The following is a 22,769-nucleotide window of genomic DNA, read 5'->3' on the forward strand; positions in this document are numbered from 1 at the left end:
GAATATAACAATGGTCAGAGTAAGACTTTTCACTAAGTACTCTCCATCTCTTGAGTTTATGGGCAAACGTGTCCGAAGTCAGGGTTACATCTAAAACTTCCTCTCTACTCTTTGTTATAAAGGTCGGCTGTGAGCCTAAATTCAAGACACTAAGTTTATTTCCTAGAATGAAGTCTAGTATTGACTCACCTCCAGCGTTCGTGTCCGTGCTCCCCCACATCGAATTGTGAGCATTAGCGTCGCAGGAGACAACAAGTTGTTTTTTATTTTAGGCTGCTTTCTTGACCAATGTCCGAACCTCCTCTGGTGGTGCGTCCTTACCATGGGCCATGTAGGCAGAGGCTACCCAGAAGCTGGTTTTATGTTGTTGTTGTTGTTGTTGTAGCGGCTACAACAACCCCGCCCAGATCGGCTGATATCTCAGTCGTTGTCGTCGAGTTCCACTAACGGCAGAGCTGGGTCGTAATGATTCCTTTAGGAATTAAATTACTCCCAATTACAGATTACAAGGAATTGTAATTAGGAATCAATTCCTTCAGTTCACAGCAAAGGAATCGATTACTTTTTCAATTCCCTGAAGTAATTTCAAATGTAATTGGTTTTTTCTTTAATTCCATTACAAGGAATTTCATATTGTAATTGAAATCAATTACGTGCTAGTAATGTAATTTTTTTTCCAATTCCTTTGAAAGGAATTAAAAATGTAATTGATTTTTTTTTCAATTCCATTTCCTGGAATTGCAAGAGTACTTTAGTTTTTCAATTACTCAAAGGAATTGTAAAAGTAATCGAGAAACTGAAAGTTCATTCACGAATGTACAATATGGAATTTTTGTTGTGGTCAAAGATTAAAATCGAAAGCACACATTGGACATCTTCTATGTATGTATATCTATATCTATATACATATATAAAAATGTTGTGTTCGTATGTCACGGTCATCAAAACCCGAGAACGGCTGAACCGATTTGAATATTTTTTTTATTATTCGGTATACCAGAACCAATGATATAGCAAAAATTTGGAGGTTTGCCACCTATTTTAAAATTTTTAAACCCAATTATATTGATAAAATTAATGAATTATTACAATATGGGTATCAAGTTAAAGAGGTTTAAGAAAGATAACTGCTGGAAGTATTTTTGACGAGGGTTGCCACCTATTTGAAAATTTAAACTCAGTCAAATTGTTGAAGAAATAAAATATTGCCATGTGGGTGTCAAACTAAAGAGTTTTAAGAAGGCTTACCGCCGAAAATATGTTTGAGGAGGGTTGCCATCTGTTTGAGAATTTAACTAAATTACATTGATAAAATAAATAAAATGTTACAATATGGGTATCAAATTAAAGACGTTTAAGAAAGATAACTGTTTGGGGGGCTGCCACCTATTTGGAAATTGTAACTCAGTTAAATTGATAAAGTAAATGAAATGTTAGCATGCGGGTGTCAAACTAAAGAGTTTTAAAAAGGCTTACAGTCTACCATGAACACTTCCAGAAATATGCAATATGAAAAGTTCGGTTTATATGGGAGGTGCCACGCCCCATTCTCCAACCATGCAAATTTTTCTCCATGCAATAATTTTTTGTATGAAATACTAGCAGGAAATAATGTTACCCATACGCCATATCGTACATGACCGTATGATCATGTTAAAGTTTGAATTTTTTTCATTCGCAATGAAAACTTAAAATGAAAATAACTTGACTAAATGACCTTATCTAAAAAAACGGTATACAGATCCGTAACATACTACTTAAAATTAATTTTACGTCTCTCGGCGTTTTTTGTGTAATTTTAGCGTTTACTTAAATTTTTCGATTACTTTCTAAATTACTTTGAGGAATGGAATTGGACGTAATTTATTCCAATTACAATATGAAATTCCTTGTAATGGAATTAAAGAAAAAAACAATTCCATTTGAAATTACTTCAAGGAATTGAAAAAGTAATCGATTCCTTTGCTGTGAACTAAAGGAATTGAATCCTAATTACAATTACTGAGGAATGTAATTGTAATTGTAATGTAATTGCATTTACTCAGCTCTGACTAACGGCAGCCCCAAGAAGCGTGCAGCCTCTATGGGGTCAGTCCATAGGACGACGCCGTTAGGGTTGTGGGGTTTTCCGGGCATGCGAAGAGATGTTTCGAGTCGTGAGGGGTCTCTCCGCATGCCGGACATTCGTTCGGCACATCCGCATTTAACCTACACAGGTAGGAATTTAGCCTGCTGCAGTACCCAGAGCGAAGTTGTGCTATTGTCGTTCTGGTCTCCCGAGGCAGATGAAGCTCCGTCATGTCAGTGTCCGGTGTTTGTGTGCCTAGAACGGCATTCACAGGTCTTGAGTCTACATAACTCGAGACAGCGTCCCTGTGAATGCCGTTCAGGGCCTGTCTATGAGCTGTTGGGTCCAGAGGTTGCTTAATGAACCTCTGGACTTCGTCCGTCAGTTCATATAGATGCCTCCTGACGTGCCTCTGCGAGGGCTCCTCTGCAATCAGCTGTATATTTGGGTGGCCACATCTGTGGCTCTCAACAAGAAACTGCTTGCAGAGCATGGTGTTGCGCTCCCTAATTAGGAGCATTTTTGCCTCATCGTGGAGGTGGTGTTCTGGTGTCATCAGGAGGCATCCTGTCGCTGTCCTGAGTGCTGTATTTTGTACCGTCTGTAGCGGCGACCACACTGGTGCTGCGTAGTTTACAACCGGCCGGCCTATAGCCTTGTATGTTGCCAGCAACGTTTCTTTGTCTTTGCCCCAAGTACTGCCGGCTAGCGACTTGAGGACCTTGTTGCGGCTCTGTACTTTATTGACAATAGCGGTTGTGTGCGCAGAGAAGGATAGCAGGCTGTCGAATGTTACTCCGAGTATTTTAGGAATATTCACCGTCGGAATTGGTGTGTCATCGACGTGAATTCCTAGCGGTAGCCTGACCTCCTTCGTCCAGGTTGTGAACAGGGTCGCAGAGGATTTCGTAGGGGAGAGGGCTAGACACTTTGCAGTGAAGAAGCGAGAAAGGTCAGAGAGATATCCGTTTACCTTCGAACACAAGTCATCAATTCCATTCCCAGTCGCCATGATCGATCAATCGTCGGCGTAAGAGACAATCGAGACTCCCTCTGGTGGTTGAGGGAGCTTTGAAATGTAAAAGTTAAACAGTGGTGGGGAAAGGACACCACCCTGTGGAACCCCCTGTTTTATTTTTCTAAGTTTTCTCGATTTGTCTCTAAACATTACCGACGAGTGTCGACCACTCAGATAATTTGCCGACCACCGTTTGAGCCTCTGTGGAAGAGAGGAGGCCTCTATATCTTCTAGTAGCGTGGAATGGCAGACGGTGTCAAACGCCTTTGACAAGTCCAACGCTACTAGAATCGTTCTCTCACAGGGACGGTTACGGTTAAGGCCACGAGTTATCTGAGTGTTTATGGCGTTAAGTGCTGTTGTTGTACTGTGCACTTTACGGAAACCATGCTGATGCTTCGCTGGGGTCAGGTGGTTTGTGAAGTACGGGAGTAGCAAGGCCTCGAGTGTCTTCGCTACCGGGGAAAGGAGTGTAATCGGACGATACGAGTCTCCTTTGTTGGCAGGTTTCCCCGGTTTGAGCAGTGGGACCACTCTCCCCACCTTCCAGATGTCTGGGATGATGAGAGTGGCCATTGACAAGTTGAGGACCTCCGTTAGGTACGCTACCCCCGCAGGACCCAAATTTTTCAGCATCAGCATGCATATTCCGTCGGGACCCATGGCTTTGGAGGCTTTCGCCTTCCCGATGGCCACCTGAACTTCACCGCAAGTGAAAGCAAGGGGGGCACAAGTTGTTGGCAGTTTGTGCAGCCTTCTGGTCACTCGACACTTGGCTTTGTCCACCGGAGGATGCAGTATGAACTGCCGGCTAAAATAGCTCGCGCATCGCTCCGGGTGAGACGAGGCATGGTCGCCGAAAGAAATTTCGACTCTGTCGTCGTGCTTCGTCGGATTGGACAGTGACCTCACAGTTGACCAAAGCTTACTCACACCATAGGTGAAGTTACAAGTCTTCAGATGCTCTTGCCACTTCTTCCGCTTATGTACGTTCACTAGTTGCCGAATCTCCGCGTTGAGATCTCTGATACGGGGATTTCCGGGATCGGCCTGATGAAGGCTGTCACGCTCATCGGCTAGAACAGCCGTTTCAGCAGGGAAATTTGGACGTGGGTCCGTAATGCATCCTGCCGGTACGAAGCGAGCTGCAGCAGCAGTGACAGCGTTGTGGAACTTACGTTCACCATGGTGGACGTCGGTAGGTGTGGGGAGCGCAGCGAAGGTGCGAAACCTTTCCAATCAGCTATAGAAAAGTTGATATAGGTCCGGTGTTCCCCGGAAGCAAAAGTCGGTTGGTTTATCGAACGAGATAACTATGGACAGATGGTCTGATGCCAAAGTCAGCATAGGTCACCATGATACGCTGTTTATCAGACCAGGGCTGACTATTGTTGTGTCTGGCGAGCTGCAGCAGCTGCCCATAATCCTGATGGGTGCGTCGTCGTTCATTGTGCAGAATGTCGAATCGTCTATCTGCTCAGCCAAGTCTGTTCCCCTACGATCGTTTGACAGACTTGAGTGCCAAAGATCGTGGCGCGCATTAAAGTCACCTACTACCATACGGTTTTCACCTCTGAGGAGCGCACCTATATCAAGGTGATATCGTGCCGGGCAGCAAGTGACAGGGTGTATGTGCACATTAAATATTTCGAGCTCAACATCGCCAGACCGGATAGCAATGTCCTAACATTATGTGCTCTGTCGTGGTTGTGGTGTGGTCTATTGTGTTGTTATGTTGTTGTGCTGTGGTGTTTGTGTGGAGCTGCTCAGGTGGACTGGGGTTAGCCGTGGAGGCTGCTCTGTTTGAGCAGCAGGGGGCCACAAACGATGTGGTCCACTGCCGATGTGTCCATAGTCTTGAGCAGACTCCGAGGTGACTCCACCGCTCGCAAGCGTTGCACTTGACTGAGGTGGAGTTGTGGTGCAGTTGTCTCTGGCATACACAGCAGGTGTAGGTTTCTGTCCCTGGGTTTGACTCGATGCCAGCCCTGAGCAGAATAATACGTAGCAAATGTAGCCCTATGGACGAACAACCTCTGAGATACTTCGCCAACCTAAACGGGGTTAGATCGCAAAACAACACCCCTTGGTCGGGTAAAACCCCCGAGTCATTCCGGTACGTAGCACCGGCTGTCGTTCGATATTTTGACTAGTTTTGGCTATTTGTCTTTTGTTTATTTAAAAATTTCAAACTTTTTATTCAGAATTTTAGAAAAAATCTTGATATGCAGTTTTGTAGCCCATTTAATTCTAGTAGAATGAAGTGCAAGTTTCAAGATGCTACAAAATTCCGCAACTTTTTAGCTGGAGTGTCCTCCATATAAAAGAAAATTGTCGAAAATATTATGTATGATATGGCTGGTTGTTCAAGATCTAATGTAAAATTCGGGAGCGTCTCATTACGCTGCATTACAAAATACTACATCGCAAAATTCTGCAAAATGTTAAAAAATTCTGCTCGATCAAAATTCTGTATTTTTTTAATTCTACCTTTTCTAATTCTTTTTCAAAATTCTGCTTTTGAAAGTTCCGAATTTTGAAATTCTGTCTCACACAGTTATACTTTTCGCACTTTCGTCTTTCAAAATTCTGCTTTTGAAAGTTCCGAATTTTGAAATTCTGTCTCACACAGTTATACTTTTCGCACTTTCGTCTTTCAAAATTCTGCTTTTGAAAGTTCCGAATTTTGAAATTCTGTCTCACACAGTTATACTTTTCGCACTTTCGTCTTTCAAAATTCTGCTTTTGTGTTAGATAAAATCTGACAAAATTTACCATATTCGCATCTTTGGCTGTGTGCCAATCGGTAACTTTTTCTCCGTGGTGAGACGAGTTGGAAAAATTTACTATGGTGTACGAATAAATTGAATTTTGCTGTGCAAAATGCAAAGTAAAATTTTGACAACTGAAAAAGCAAACAAATGCTCGTGCGAATGCTTTATTTTTGTGTTTGCGGAAATTATTAAAATTGATATCTACTTTATAACTTGCAAGTAACGTAGGCCTTTTTATGCTTTTTTCAGCTTTCATTTTGATTTCGACTCTTTATTATCGTCAAACAATATTAGGTTTGTTCCACAAGCCACTCGAAGTCACTTCCGAGTTGCACATACATACACGTTCCACAATTAAGTTTTAGAGTTTTTTTGATATACGCTCACAGTTGGAACTTTGCTCGAGTTTTTCTACAAGTAGAGTGTGGAACAAACCTATTATGTATGTATACATATATTTAGAAGCTGTCAATATTTTACCTAGCCACATGAGCTAGGTAAAATTCTGATGTTTGTATTCACCACGATAAATATTTAATTTTTGGTTTGATCCGTCAAAATTCTATCTTCCGACTTACATAAGTAATTTCGTTTTTAATAGTTTTTATAAGCTGCTCTTCTTTTTAATTTCTTGTTATCCTTTCTAGCAATTTGGGATTTTGCAAAAATAAGTTCTTGTAAATTCAATACAAGATTAAAGAAACTGGGAATTGCTTCCTACAACAACTACTTTTTACGGCGATGCCACCCTTCGCCTCGGTTTTACGTTCTAGAAAAGGTTTCTGTTTCCGATGCATGCTGCACTGCCCAAAACTCAGGAGAATATTTCGCGTTGATATTTTCCAGTAATAAAAGTTTTTTCTGAAAATCAAAATTCTGTATTAAAATATAATGTAAACAATGTTAAATAGGACATGTCATTACTTTGAAAAAGTGCGCACTTTTTAAAGTAATGACATGTCCAATTTAACATTGGCCCCTATTATGAGTTGCATTCGATTTCCGACTGTGGTCGAAAGTGCTGAGCGAACGAATTTTCATTTGGTATTATGGCGCTCATTCGATGAAGAATAGCGCTATTGTGAATTTCGCTTGTTTAGGTTGTTCACAATAGTATATTTTTCTCTGCTGAGAAGCTTTGTTTACAAATCGAGCAAACTAAATAGAGTGCTTATACATATGTACATATGTAAATTTGTGCATACTAAAATGAAACAAAAAAGAAAGCGAGTTTATAAAAACGTGGTAAAAAAAAAACTAAAATTTAATTAGTACAACGGAGTTCTGGTGAACGATTCGTCAGAGGATGAGGGCTTAAAAAACTGGCCAGGAGCAGAAAACGTGAGAGTTTAAGTGCAGTCTTTCGAATATATTTTGACATACAATATATTTAAGAAATTTTGTGATCCTAATCTATCTAAAATATATTAAAACTATAAACAGCTCCAAGATTTTGTTTTCAGAGATCGTGCCAACAGCGTATAGGGATTTTCTTTCATATGTAAAACCAGACTTTCGAGCTTGTGTTTACTACTCACGACGTTAGAACTGCTTGAAATTAATACAAATTGTTTAAAATTAGTGTCTAGCCGCAAAAAAGTAAGAAAACAAATGCAAAATCATACAATTTTTAAATTTTCTTACATTTCGCTACGCCAACGAAAGCATAATTCTGTTCGACAGAAAATTCGATACTCAACGAAAATTTCGACACGCTTGCATAGCTCATAATACGAATTTCACTTTCGATCTTCGATANACAATTTTCTAACACTTCGCTACACCATCGAAAGCAAAATTCTGTTCGACAGAAAATTCGATACTCAACGAAAATTTCGACACGCTTGCATAGCTCATAATACGAATTTCACTTTCGATCTTCGATAGCCAGCGAAGATCGAAAATCGAATGCAACTGATAATAGGGGCCATTGTTATATACTTTAAACAGAATTTTGTAATTCAGTATTTTGAAAAGCAGAATTGTCAAAAGCAGAATTTTCAAAAAGCAGAACTTTGAGACGCAGAATTTCGTGTTCCGAATTTTGTAGTACCAGAATTTCGATACCAACTCGAAAAATTCGTATTATGAGCTATGCAGCCGTGTCGAAATTTTCGTTGAGTATCGAGTTTTCTGTCGAACAGAATTTTGCTTTCGATAGTGTAGCGAAGTGTGAGAAAATTTTGAAAAATTTATAATTTGCGTTTGTTGTTTTGTTTTACTTTTTGGTGGCTAGACACTAATTTAAAAAAAAATTTCTTAGTTTTATGCAGGTCTAAGGTCATGAATACCAAACAGCAGCTCGAAAGCCTGGGTTATGTTATGAAGGAAAATCCCAATTCTCAGTTGGCATGATATCTGAGCGCAAAATCGCATAACTGTTGATAGTTTTAAAATATTAGACAGTTGAAAGTTTTTAATAAATCTAAATATATTTTGTGTAAAAATTATTCGAAAGGCTACACTCTCTTAAACGTTTTCTACTCCTGGCCAGTTCTACTAAGCTCGCATCCTCTGATGAATCGTCGAACCATAACTCCACGGTACTAATTTTCACCAAGTTTTTATAAACTCGCTTACTTTACTTTAATTTAATTTGCACAAATTGACTTACATATAGGCCCTTATTATGAGCTGTATTCGATTTTCGATCTTCGCTGGCTATCGAAGATCGAAGATCGAAAGTGAAATTCGTATTATGAGCTATGCAAGCGTGTCGAAATTTTCGTTGAGTATCGAATTTTCTGTCGAACAGAATTTTGCTTTCGATGGTGTAGCGAAGTGTTAGAAAATTGTGAAAAATGTATGATTTTGTATATGTTTTCTTACATTTTGGCGGCTAGACACTAATTTTAAACAATTTTTATTAATTTCATGCAGTTCTAACATCGTGAATACTAAACACAAGCTCGAAAGGCTGGTTTTACTTGTGAAAGAAAATCCCAATACTCTGTTGGCACGATCTCTGAGAACAAAATCGTAGCGCTGTTGATAGTTTTAAAATATTTTAAATAGATTTGGCTCACAAACGCCTCTTTAGATGGTCGGAACTTTTTAATGAATCTGTAGACAAATTTCTTAAATATATTTTATATCAAAATATATTCGAAAGACTAATAAACTTAAACTCTCTTAAACATTTGCTACTCCTGGCCAGTTTACTAAGCTCTCATCCTCTGACGAATCGTTGAACCAGAACTCGTTGTACTCATTTTACCACGTTTTTATAAACTTGCTTTCTTTTTTACTTCATTTTAATTAGAACAAATTTACATAAATATGTATAAGCACACTATTTAGTTTGCTCGATTTGTAAACAAAGCTTCTCAGCGGTGAAAAATATACTATTGTGAACAACCTAAACGAGCGAAATTCACAATAGCGCTATTCTTCATCGAATGAGCGCCATAATACCAAATGAAAATTCGTTCGCTCAGCACTTTCGACCACAGTCGAAAATCGAATGCAACTCATAATAGGGGCCATAAGCACACTAGTTTGCTCAATTTGTAAACAAAGCTTCTCAGCGGTCAAATATATACTATTGTGAACAACCGAAACGAGCGAAATTCACATTCTTCATCGAATGAGCGTCATAACACCAAATGAAAATTTGTTCGTTCGGCACTTTCGACCACAGTCGAAGATCGAACGCAACTCATAACAGGGGCCTCTGTTCGACAACAAATTCGATACTCAACGAAATTTTCGACACGCTTGCATAGCTCATAATACGAATTTCACTTTCGATCTTCGATAGCCAGCGAAGATCGAAAATCGAATGCAACTCATAATAGGGGCCTTTAACTGCTTTATATAAACCGAAAGTTTGTATCAAGACGTTATCTTATAGAGCTCTTTAAACCTTTTTTATTTTTTATGAATAAGGCCATAAGGTACTGGCCCTGCATTAGGCCTTTGCTTGCTTCTCTTTGAGAAATTTCAATAATTATTTGGAATATACCAAAACATGTGAAGGCTGGCCAAATTGCAGCTTTGCTGCATTTGCTTTAAGCGCCTGACAGTTTCAAATAGGTAAATATTTTATTTGAAAGTGTTTTGTAGGCTTTTGACAAAGAGGTATGTTCCCGTTCTAAATAAATTCAAACAAAAATTTTCTTATTTAATAATTTAAGCAATTCGAATCTTAATAAAACTGGTTCGTTTTTTCCAAATTTATGTTTAACATATCGCTAGCGAATAGTAAAAAACTGCAAAGTTCACTTTTACAAATTTTACGCGAGAGGAAGAAACTTATAGCCTTTTCTTCAAGTATATCGCTTTTTTGAGTTACTAGTTCTTTTAGTAAATATAAATATGCATATTTATGTATCATTATAACCACTTCTTTGAAGTACAAACATTAATTTCCATTAATTTAAGGATAGATCTGAAAAGATCGAGCATTTTTTACATCTAGTGGAGCTTTCTAGGAAAATAATTTTTAAGGTTAAGGGAACAGACCTTGAATTTTCAACAACATAACTAGTTACTTTGACAGCGTTTCAAGCCGCCATTTGGCCTGGCCTAACAAGTTTTCAAAGTAAATCAAAGCAAACTAAAGTAAGAACGGCGGGAAAAGCAAGCCTGCATTGGGCCAGTGCCTTTAGATTTTAAAAACCTATTTCGCCAATGTGTTTGAAATGAAAAGAAAAAAGTGTCTTCTATTTATATCTTTATTATATGTATGTATCTTGAAATCTTACAGAGTTCGTTTTATGGGTATAGAATAAGAATTCTATATACTTATTTAATAGCGATAAGAAAAATAGCAGACCAAAAAATTACTCAATGTTTGGTACCTACACGTGGTCCTCTGTGTAATGACTGTATAATTACTTCTTTTACAATATTGTTAGTAAATTGTTGTACGCACACGTTTCCACAAATGAAACTGATAAAAACTACGCCAACTCACTGATGAAATTTTAGTAGTCCTTACAAATAATGCAGTTAGTTTTTAATCTATTTGGTATACATGGTGCTTCTTCTTCGTCAAAATGTTGAGCTTATCATGAATATAAACAGTCCGTAACAAAGAGAGCATATATCAAGAAGTTAAGGTGTTTTCAATTCTTTTACCATTGCATACACGACCGTGAAGGCTGTGAGTGTAGTTTTCGAGTAGAAATACTCATGTCCGATCCGTTTTTTCCGCTGGACTTTCCTGAATCTGAACAACTAGCGACAATACATACCGATTTATTTCCATTTCGATTCGCCACGAATAAAATCTACATAATTTTCCTATGTAATGCACTACTCATTGAAAGCATATCATCGGACGCAACCACCACCATTGCGCGGCGTAAACATTAAAATTACTACTCTTGATGTCTCGGACTGTATATATGCATGTTACAATCCCTCTTAAAACCCGTTTGGAATTTTTATGGACTTAGTACCACATTAATTAAGATATATACTGGTGGGAATTTAAAAAAAAAAAAATTATATAAAAAAATTACAGCTCTTATTTTATTAAAAAGGGTTTTTTTCTTTGCTTATTTGGTCTTTTTAATTATTAATTGTTCGTTTAGTTTATTAAAAAACGAAGGTTGCTGTATAAACTCAAATTAAGTGAAATATTAACGAAATTTAAGGAGCATGTAAGTCTTAAATGTAATTTTTTTGCGTATATTTTGTTGTCAAAAACATGGGTGTATTCTGACATCCATAGCTTGGCGGCGCAGACTTAGAAGTTTCGCCTGCCGTTGTTTTCGTGCACACTGCAAAACAAAATAAAATATTAAAGATGATAACAGTTAAAAAGGATACGATAATACGAAGTTCATTAATAAATGTAGGATAAAGTCAGGTATTTAGTCACAAGATTTTAGTATGATAACAGTTAAATGTTGCACATAACAATATTTGTAAACACTGAAATAGACCCATTGAGAACAGAACCGATTAGTTATATTTCTAAATGTATATATTTAAGCATATGTATATGAATGAAGGCAATAATACACTTTGTAAGAAGACAAGGGATTTATTGTTACTTGTGAGACAAAACAACAAAATCACTAGTCTTCCATGCAAAATGTATCTGACAGCGATTAGTTGAGCGAAAAATGTAGTAACACAAGCGTTTCTATTCAACATTATCCCATTACTTAGATAACACACTTTTAACCACACTCACCACTTTAGTACACATACACATATATGTTAAGGTTAATTGATTAATAGTACTTTTTTCTTGTGAATTATAATGAATATTAATATTTTGAATATTTTCATGAATTAGGAAACGTGTTCATACTTTTAAGACGTGTTCGACACCAACCTCTGTTGTAAAAGATACTGGGCCATTTGGATTTGCTTGGGGTTACCAGAAATGGTAATTATGCGGTCAGTTGAACCAGGCAAAGGCTCGTCGATGGTAATGTAGGCACCAGACTCATTACGGATGCGTCGAATACGGCCACCTCCTTTGCCAATAATAGCACCAGCCAACTGAGAATCAATCAATTAGTCAAATTAATCAATAAATTTACGCCCTTCTTAAATTTACTCACATCTTTCGGAATGGTAACCTGCGTACTGTTTTTAGGATCATGACCATTCGGAAGGTTTCCGGAATTACCACCAATGGGCCCATTGTTGTTAGGTCCCGGTCCGAAACCTCCACCACCACCCGATCCCATACCGCCACCAGATCCCATACCACTGTTATTGTTTGGACCACCAAATCCACCTCCTTGATTCATGCCACCAAAGTTTCCGTTATTCATTTGATTGCCACCGAAACCGCCACCAGGATTACCACCTCCAAAGTTGCCTTGGTTACCAGGACCGAAGCCGCCGCCGCCGCCACCATTGCCGCCGAAATTACCGCCTGACGGCCCGTTATTTCCGCCAAAGCCGCCGCCACCGCCGCCGCCGCCGCCATTGCCACCGAAATTACCTCCACCGAAACCGCCACCAAAGTTACCACCGCCGAAATTGCCACCTCCGCCGCTATTATTGCCTCCGAAACCATCATCATTAGCCCAAGGATTTATAAATGGATTATCACGACGGCCGCCACTGCGGCTGCGATCATTACGTCCACCGCGATCATTGCCAAAGTTGTTACCACCGCCACCGCCACCGCCACCGCCGCCACCGCCGCCACCGCCACCGCCACCACGACCTCCACGCGATTGGCGATTGTTGCCGCCGCCGCCGCCTCCGCCACCACCACCGCTGCTGCCGCCACCACCGGAGCCATAGCCGCCATACTCTTCGGCATACATGCGATCGAAGTTTGTGGGATCATAATTATGGACAGGACCCTTGATGGGCGTCTGGAAATATTCATCAAAGCATACATTACATTTCTCACGTTACTATGGAGCTTTTTAAATAAAACCTACTTCTCGAGTCAGAGTGATGACCTCCCGAATAGCTTCAATAACCTGGGCCTGTTTGCCAACAGTTTGCACCACTCGGTCTGTACTTTGTGGCGCGACATTCGAGAAAACCTTCAAAATGCGACATCCAATTTTCTGAAAATAACAATTAAAAAAAAAACTTAGTAAATACATAATGGTGCATTTACATGGTATGAAGTCATATGAACATTTGATATGCTAAAATAGAGAGACTACATGTTTTAATGAGGAATAAAATGGTATCGAGTAGGATGCACGTAATGAATTTTTTCATATGAAAAAGAGATACGGTAAACGTAACGTTGTAATGTTAATTTTAGCAATCGTTTCTGTTGAAACTATTCAGTTTTTCATCGTTTAGGTAATTATCAAAATAATTCTATTTTGGCTTTTAACGAAAAGAAATGCAATCGTTAATGCTGAAGCTGTACCATGCATTTAGGTGCTAGGTGTTAATAGTGAGCCTTACAACAAACACTTTTCGTTGATTTATTTTGTTTCGGTGTTAACGATTGATGATTTATTTCGTTTCCACGTTAACGATTGAGTTTTGTTTCGTTAATTCAGCTCTGAAACGAAACGAAATTATTTTGATAAGTTATTTTTGTGCATCAACAAACCGAAATTGATTCATATAGTTTGTTGAGCATCCCTGCTGTAAACATATTGTTGTGATACTGTTAAGCATATGAAATTATAGCAAGTTTGATTTTCATCAGTGCACGGATTGCACGGTTTGCAAAACTGTCCTATACGAAAACCGGTTTTTACCGTGCAATCCGTGCAATATGTGTACCATGCAAGGCCTTTGCAAGACTCAGAGAATACCCCTATAGTGTTTCTCGCCGTGGCATATCACTATGTGCGATCTTTTTGTGTTTTCCGTTGTGGGTTATTTATCAACTGCTAATATTACCCTTAGGCAAAGAATCTTTGGCAGGGACTTTTATTTTTAATTGTCTTAATTTGTGGGTTATTGTACGACTGAAAAATATAAGTGGGCGTACAAAAGGGGAAGCAAAGCGTTAGGTATTTCATTACACGACATGGGCGTAGCCAGGTAGGGGCAGGGGGGTGCTCGAGCCCCCCCTAACTTTCAAATTTTCCTTATATATATATAAAATAGTACCCTGAAATGCCAGCTTAATAGGGTCGAGCCCCCAAACAAAAACAAAGATACGTAAAGATAAATGCAAAACTTAAGATCAAGGTAAATTTAAAAATTTTACTAATATAAGGGCAAGGTGAAGGGGAATATGTAGATGTGGAAAATGATAAACATAAAGATGATAGAGATAAATATTAAGAAAAAGATGATGAGAAAAGATGAAGTTAAAGGAAGAAAGATTAAAATAAAGGCAATTATAAAGAAAATGATATAGTCACAGAGACTCAACCTGGGAACTATTACGGGATTTTCGGTATTCCCGGGACTTATCGATATAATAATCGATATTTCTATCGATTTTGTTATCGATATTTTTATCGAGTTTGTTATCGTTATTTTTATCGAGTTTGTTATCGATTTTGTTATCGATATTTGCCACCGCATGACCGTGACGTTGACGTTGCTTATATCTCTCTCTCTCTATCTCTCTATCAACAGCAATATTGATATGTTTCGTCGCTCTTCTACGGTGCTCTGCGTACACGTTCGTGGGTAACCGCGCTCTAACACTTATTTTTCCTCTTTCAGCGATAAGTGTCCAACAGCAACGGAAAAAGATATGCAAATAACCCTTTCCCACTGAGAGGAGCAAACATCTAAAAAAAAAATAAACCAACTGTTGTTTTGTGGGTTATTTTTTCTCTTAGATAGTGACGGTTATTTTTCGACCTCTGATTTTCATACATCTTCCAATGAGAAGTTTAATAGATGCGGGGATACCAATGAGTTTTTTCCCCGTTTTGATGTTTCTTTAGTAAAAAAAAAACACCTAAAAAGAGGAAAGCGGCAACTCTGACATTCAAATTTTCACATCCATGTAAAAGTTTTGAATTTTAAAAATCAAAATCAATAAACAAACAAATTCAAAACACAGAAATTGTTTGTACTAGAATTTTTTATATAGAAGCAACTCACGTATGGTAGACAATAAAAATAAAAAGAAGTATGATAGATAAAAAACTAAAAAAACAAGACATTCCACAAAGTTTTAATGAGCTTTTTATCACATTTTAGTAAAAATAGGCCCATAATTCCCAAGCTGGCAAAGAAACGAAAATGTGTATTTTATGTTGTTTACAAAAAACTTGCCATATATATAAGTCAAAATTATAGAAGGCACGTATACTACTCCATGGCGCAATAAACAGGTGAAGTAATAAAACAGCTTTCTCATTTTATTTTCTAACATTCGGCCTTTTAGTCTAATTTGAAAGGTAATTTTTCAAATAAGGCAGTGTCAAAATCTTTTTTCTCGCTCTAATTACTTCACCTGGTATAATTCCGCCATGTACTGCTCCCTTTCATTGTTTCATACAGTCGATGCTTCTTTCTGGCTTTAACAAAACGCAGGGATACCACTCTTATTTTGGTAAAAAACGATCGTAATGTATTTTCAATTCGAAATCAAAGAAAACTGCACAGATTTTTTTATTTCTTTTTTTTATGATAGTGGTATTAATATATACATATGTACATACATGAAGCTTATGGACGGTAACCCTAGTCTTTTGATTGCATCATTTCTGAATCATATATTCTAATGTTTAGTGATGTTCAAAGCAATGGTGCAAAGACATGCCCTCCAACGATCCAACAATATAATACAATAGAGGATTGACCAATGAAATAGTCGGCAGTTGTATCCGGAGAGGAGCGGAGAGAAAATGAAAGGCGACAATTTTACACCATGCAAACGCAATAACCACACACGAAGCTAAAAAGTTGAGTCACAGCCTTACAAAACGAATGAGAAGGCTGTTTGGTGGTCACCTTCGGGCTAAATTATTCAGACAGACGAACCTACACATCACGTCCACATGCTCAAGTAACGAAACAATTTTATTAATTATGAACATGAACAAACACAAGCGACATGTAGCCACAAAAATATGTACGAATAAAACGGCAAACTTTAATCGCAGTTACTATGTGGGATAAAATATTGTCACTTGTATCATACCTTTTTCCGCCATTAGAGCCTTGTTGGCGGCTTTTATTTTAATTACTGCAATATAATTCATATTATTGATTTATAAAAGCGTTGAATTATTTTCACAATGTCATTGTTCGTATAAAATTAAAATCAGATATCTACCACTGGCAGTAAAGAGCGACGACCGAAAATAAGACCGACATCCCTGTTCAAGCGAGAATATGAATACCGAATTGCCGAACGAGGATGTTGACGCGACCAATCTTAATACTGAACTAGTTGGACTGAATTTATAAATTCCAAAATGCTGTGTCAGCATTGACAATGGGTATCGGCGACTGCTGTTAATAACCACGCGCACGCAACTCATAAGGGAGAACGATACTAAGAAATGACCAAACCAACAAAAAAAACAAATGACAGGAAGAGTCAGTTGCTTGGCACACACAAGTCCTGCCTACATAATGAAGTCGCGTACATATGAATGTACATATGTACATTGTATGTACATATTGAACTTGTAAATGTCAATACAAATACACGCGAACACACAAAAACACATGAATACGTAAATACATTCGATACAGATGTGAAAACACACTCGCACGCAACGAATGACAGAATGTATTCTCTTCTCTCTAACGTGACTTCATGCTCACAGGATAAAAAGGACAAAACCAACCAAACTGACAAAAAAAAAATCATGCTGGCTCCGGAACCGGTGTTCGGCAAACGCATGCGCAGTTCTTCGCCTCTTGTCTTTTATTGAATATCCGACAACATTGTTTACATGTATGTTTATGTACACCATACAAGGTATATGTATATGTAACCCTCCCTACACGCAATCATAAATTCCTGTATACAATATATTAAAAATCTTCAAATAAAAGTACTACAATTTAATGGACTAACTACTACTTAGCAACACCAGCAGCAGCAACTACATAACCACATGCCACAATACCACCCGAACAGACGAAAAAGAGAGTTTTATTAAAAAATGAATAAAAGGAAACACAACGAAGAGACAAAACACCGAATTTTCGAAATGAAAAATTGGTTCATTGAGTTCAATGATTATGATTTCATGCGAAGCTGCCATTAATTTATTCTCTCCACCCAGAGAATCCAAGGAGCTCAGGAAGTAGTACAATTAGAACTTAGTGGGACAAAAGAATATGTACACACATAGATACATACGCATAAGTATGCACTATATCTACGGTAACCATTCGTCCCGATTTTGGCGGGCAGTACCGAGATTTTAAGAGAATTGTCCCGCTGAATATTTTTTAAAAGTCGGGACGTATAAGTGTGCCGATTTTTCATATTTGTACCGATTAAGTTCCGATTTTCAGTGTTTTATTTATTAATTTAATAAGAGTCTCCATGTACAACATGGCAGGGCACTTATCACAAAGAACATAGAATATAAGGGAGCCATAAACATCCATCCTTATTTTCTACGATTTTTGGGTTATGTCTTAATCTGTCAAACAGGTACTCTCGCTATATTGGAATCTATCATTCTTCTCTAATTTTTTTAAAAGGATTTAAATTCGTCAGAATATTTTTTTATGTATGTTACCGCATAATTTTGGACCACCTTAACCGATTTCTAGAATTATTTTTTAAAGGAAAGGTGGCACCTCAGAGGTCCCATACTAATTTATTTTTTAATGAAACGATTCCAACTAGAATTTAGTGAAATTATAAAACAAAATACTAATTCCCTCAAAAAAATCATAGATAAGAAAAATATAACTTGTAAATACAGTGGCGAAAATATAAATTGGGAAAGACATTTTATCATTCTTTGGCGATTATTTAGTTTATTATTTTTTTTTAAATGCATAGCTCTTTGTCTAACAAATACCAAATATTTCAAAGTTTCAAACTTAGCACAAAAATTAGCAAAATTCGATACCATTTTATCAAAACAAAGTGCATGCTTTAAGCACCTTGGACTTACCGTACAATTTTGGTAACTTTTTTTTTTTTTGAAGATGTTGCTAATTTTTTCTATATGAAAAAATTTTTTAACATACTTTATATGGAGGAATATGCACGAACACAAAAATTTCCGAAAATCTACGGTAAGACCAGGCTACTTCAATTTTGCACTTTTTATACAACAAAACTACATACTCAAAAAAAATTCTAGAAATTGATTTTTATCGACATTTGTTAAAATTCGTCGAATTTTTATAAATGTTTTACAAAGTTTGAAATTTTGATTTACATGTTTTTTTTTAGATAGTCTTTTCGCTATTTACATTCTCGCCATCGTACATATTTATTTCGTGTATACATTTTTGCGATCATTTTTCTCTTTGTTTTGTTTTAAATAAAAATGTATTAAAAGATGTTGTCTTTTTATTCTAAAAACAATATTTTAGGTTCGGATTTGATGCTTTAAAAATGTCCCGATTTTTGGCCACAGAAATCTGTTCACCATAACTATAATTGGGCACAGAAATCTGATCACCGTAACTATATCAGAGTTGGTGGTAGTCATTTCACTGGCCCACTAGACTAGCACTAAATATATTGAAAGAAATTAGATTTTTCACTAAATTAAATGTTGAGCTCTCAACCCTAGGTTTAGTTGTTAACCTCTCACCTCCTAGGATTTTTCTACATGGAAACAAAAGAGTACCCGTATTTTTATTATTTTTTTTTTAATATGATACAAAGTGCACTCGCAAAGGGCTATATGTAAAATTTTTTAGATTTTTAGTTTTTGGTGGTTAACGTATTTAAAGTAGTTTCATGTGCACTAACAATACAGCGCAAAATCCTTATATTTTCTGAAAAAAATAGCATCAAACGTTAGCTACTCTAGCAAAAGACGCTATAAAACTTACTGTATGTATATATACACTTTCAAAAGTCGCTATAATATTTATTGTACGTATTTATACAAGTTCAAAAGTCGCCATCTTCTGATGAACTTAGAAAACTGCAAGAAAACGTGGTCGTTTCGGTGCCTAGTGGAAGACGTCGTAAAGAAGAAGCAGACCCATCTTCATGGAAGAGAGAACGCGAAAAGCTAAACAAGCTAGCTATGTAAAAGTTACTGTTTCAAAACTCGCTATATTAATTTTTTATATACATATAAAATTTCCAAAAACTACCATACTGCGATTTTGTTTTTTAATGTTATTAGGCTGTTGTTTATCCAAATTTTCAGATAATAAAAAAAAAATACAGTTTGGATTCTACTTGTTGCTGTAGATGTTTTTTTTTTTAATTTATGGCTTACTATACTATACATTTATAACTGCCTTAAGACCCATGAAGTTGTCCATGTATTTTATATGGGAAAAACACTTTTTCGTAGAAATTTTATATTTTTCGATCGGAGACTTCTCTTTAGAGGCCTTCCAGAAATAGAGTTTTCCGACCGAAAACTTCAAATTTGGATCATATTTGAAATGTATGAAAATAAATATTGCAGCATAATAATATAGTGAGGCCGATATTTTCCAATTCCCCACCAAAAATTAATAGTGTGAAAAATTGTGCTGTCACTAACTATTAGGGCACTACCACCAACGCTGTACTAAATAGTAACCCTGCCAGCAGAGAAACGTACTTTTTGTCGACAGTGCAGTTTTCGTACATTTTTCGTATCCGGAAACGTTCAGAAAACGAATTCCATATTTGTTCATTTTTCGTATCCGAAAAATGTCATCATCTTATTTCAAAACAATAATTTTAAAATATTTGTTTAAACTGAGCATTTGAAAACATGTATACGTATTCGTCAGTAGCAGTAGTAGAGAAGTGTGCTACTATTTGTTAGCTTTCAGGAGGTCCCAGGTTCGAATTCCGTCAGAAGCAACACTTAAAATTATTTATTAAAATTGGAATTGAAATAATTGCTCAATCTTAATTTTTTTTTTTTTTTGTTTCCTGTAACTATGAATGAAAATCGTCTTCAACGAAAAATTGACTCAGACAAATTTCAGGAAAACAGCCGAAAGCGCATCCGTTTTTCAACCATTTTCGATAGTTTTCTGCACATACGTTTCGGATGAACACTTTAGTGGGAGAATTGATCTGAAAAACGTCCGAAAACGCAATCGAAAAACGGATGAAACATCAGGTTTTTATACGAAATTGTTTCCATTTTCGAATACGTTTCCGGATATTTTTCTGGCTGGGAATACATTGAATAGTTTGAATCATATTGGCCAACAGTAAAGACATCTAATAGTTATCTGACCGCCTGTGATATCCAAGGAATATTCAACAGGTTAGAAGTTATTTCGGCGGTTCTCTTTTTTGGACTGCGACTAAAATTTGAAACATAGAACAAAATTATTCAAATCGTACTAATCCTGGATCGGTATTGTGTTTTTATAAAATGTTAATTGTCAGCCTCATTGCGTAAGTCGTAAATTACGCTAAATCGTAAGACTCGACAACATTGGCATTGTCTGCTGTCGTGCTGAAATATGTAAACGACGAAAATCGTCGAAAACTATGCAGAGCTGCCAAGTTTTTCGGTTTTAATACACAAGTCGAGTCGAAGTTTTAGGCAATGTCATGACATTTTCTATACGATTCGACTCTCGGAAAACGACTGGCATTCGATGCGATTCTCGCAATGAGGCTGTGTATGGTCGTCTAAAAGATGAAGCATATAATGAACCAGATCTCGCTGTATCACTGTATACTAAAGCAATATTAAAAACACGGTTTGGAGTATATGCTTTTCATGCAAGACATCGTCCATGGAGAACTATTCTACGCAAGATCTATGGCCCTATTCGCGTGGGCAACGAGTACCGAAGAAAATGGAATGACGAATTGTACGAGCTTTTGGACATAGTTAAGAGCATAAAAATACAACGGTTGCGCTGGCTTAGACATGTTGTACGCATAGATGACGATGACTCCCTACCCATAGGTGGACAACGAAAGGAAGAGAGCTCACAAACCCAATGGAAGGATCAAGTGCAGAAGGACTTGTCCGCACAGGCTCAAATCCGCAAAGTAGAGGCAACTGGCGAAGCTTTTTGGTCTCGGTCCAAACCGATAAACGGTTGTAGTGCCAAATAAGAAGCCTTTTATGCAAATAAAGTTAAAAAAAATACTTATTTTTTCGATTCCTGCTCTGAGCAAAATCCAAGAAGTCTTTGCTAATAACACGTCGTTTTTGGTATGCTATGGTTAACTTCCGAGTGCATTCCAGCTCTAATAAGCCTGTCATAGAAACTTAAAAGGCGTTTGGAGGCGGAAAAGAAGTTTAGGTTCTTCTATTTGTGTATGTATTGATGGTATAGACCAGCGATGCACATCGGAGCCATATGGGGTTGCTCGGCTTCCATCTACAGATCAAGAATGGTAGAAAAGAAGATTGCGCCCTGAGCCTTGCTGTGACGTCATGAACGAAACAGTAGAATAGCAGGCAAAGAAGAAATGGCAAAATCCCAAATGACAAACAAAATTGCGAACATTCACGTTAAATTATAGAATAAACAATATATATTAGTTTATTATGAGAAATATTAGAAGAAAAAGTTAAGTAAATTTTCCAGGCATATATGTGGCGAAAAGCAACCTAAAGATGCCTAATTGGAAAAGCTGTGGACCAAAATATCTAAATAAAATTGAAGAGATTTTGTGTTTTCTATACAAATGGTATTGCACACATATATTGCTGAATATCGAAAAGGAATTAATGAATAATAAAAACTTAGTTACAATTTTAGTGAATAGTCCTTGCAAATAATGCTATTTTTGGTTTAAAGGACTTGATCGCCGGCAGGAACTAATCAACTTCTGTGCTAAATCCGCAGCAAACGGAAAGGAAAAGAATAGTTGTTAATCAAAGATTTGTCTAAAATATCGTTATTGAAACTCGCCACTGAACACTAAATTTGTAAAAATCACCTGTTTCACTTAATTGTTAGTTTGTTGCTCTTTGTGGTAAATTTTCGTTTCGCTTACGTCANAATCTGTTCACCATAACTATAATTGGGCACAGAAATCTGATTACCGTAACTATATCAGAGTTGGTGGTAGTCATTTCACTGGCCCACTAGACTAGCACTAAATATATTGAAAGAAATTAGATTTTTCACTAAATTAAATGTTGAGCTCTCAACCCTAGGTTTAGTTGTTAACCTCTCACCTCCTAGGATTTTTCTACATGGAAACAAAAGAGTACCCGTATTTTTATTATTTTTTTTTTAATATGATACAAAGTGCACTCGCAAAGGGCTATATGTAAAATTTTTTAGATTTTTAGTTTTTGGTGGTTAACGTATTTAAAGTAGTTTCATGTGCACTAACAATACAGCGCAAAATCCTTATATTTTCTGAAAAAAATAGCATCAAACGTTAGCTACTCTAGCAAAAGACGCTATAAAACTTACTGTATGTATATATACACTTTCAAAAGTCGCTATA

General features: G+C 37.0%; 1 protein-coding gene across 3 annotated transcripts in view; it reads right to left on the minus strand.

The window, feature by feature from the left end:
- Nucleotides 1-10,520: 10,520 nt before the first annotated feature.
- HnRNP-K (Heterogeneous nuclear ribonucleoprotein K) overlaps nucleotides 10,521-22,769 on the minus strand; it is a 106,609-nt gene continuing 94,360 nt past the window's right edge. For 2 of the 3 annotated variants that reach the window (XM_017616625.1, XM_017616622.1), the window contains 4 exons: nucleotides 13,225-13,356; nucleotides 12,385-13,155; nucleotides 12,153-12,322; nucleotides 10,521-11,589 (listed from right to left, as the gene is read on the minus strand). In XM_017616625.1, coding sequence (XP_017472114.1) covers nucleotides 11,556-11,589; nucleotides 12,153-12,322; nucleotides 12,385-13,155; nucleotides 13,225-13,356 — 1,107 coding nt within the window. In that variant the 3' untranslated portion in view covers nucleotides 10,521-11,555. Of the gene's footprint in view, nucleotides 11,590-12,128; nucleotides 12,323-12,384; nucleotides 13,156-13,224; nucleotides 13,357-22,769 lie in introns of all 3 variants that reach the window. The other variant, XM_017616623.1, reaches the window with a different exon arrangement.

The sequence above is a fragment of the Rhagoletis zephyria genome, unplaced genomic scaffold (genome assembly GCF_001687245.7).
Source record: "Rhagoletis zephyria isolate East Lansing unplaced genomic scaffold, Rhagoletis_zephyria_1.1 Rzeph_scaffold_01234, whole genome shotgun sequence".
Lineage (NCBI taxonomy): Eukaryota > Metazoa > Arthropoda > Insecta > Diptera > Tephritidae > Rhagoletis > Rhagoletis zephyria.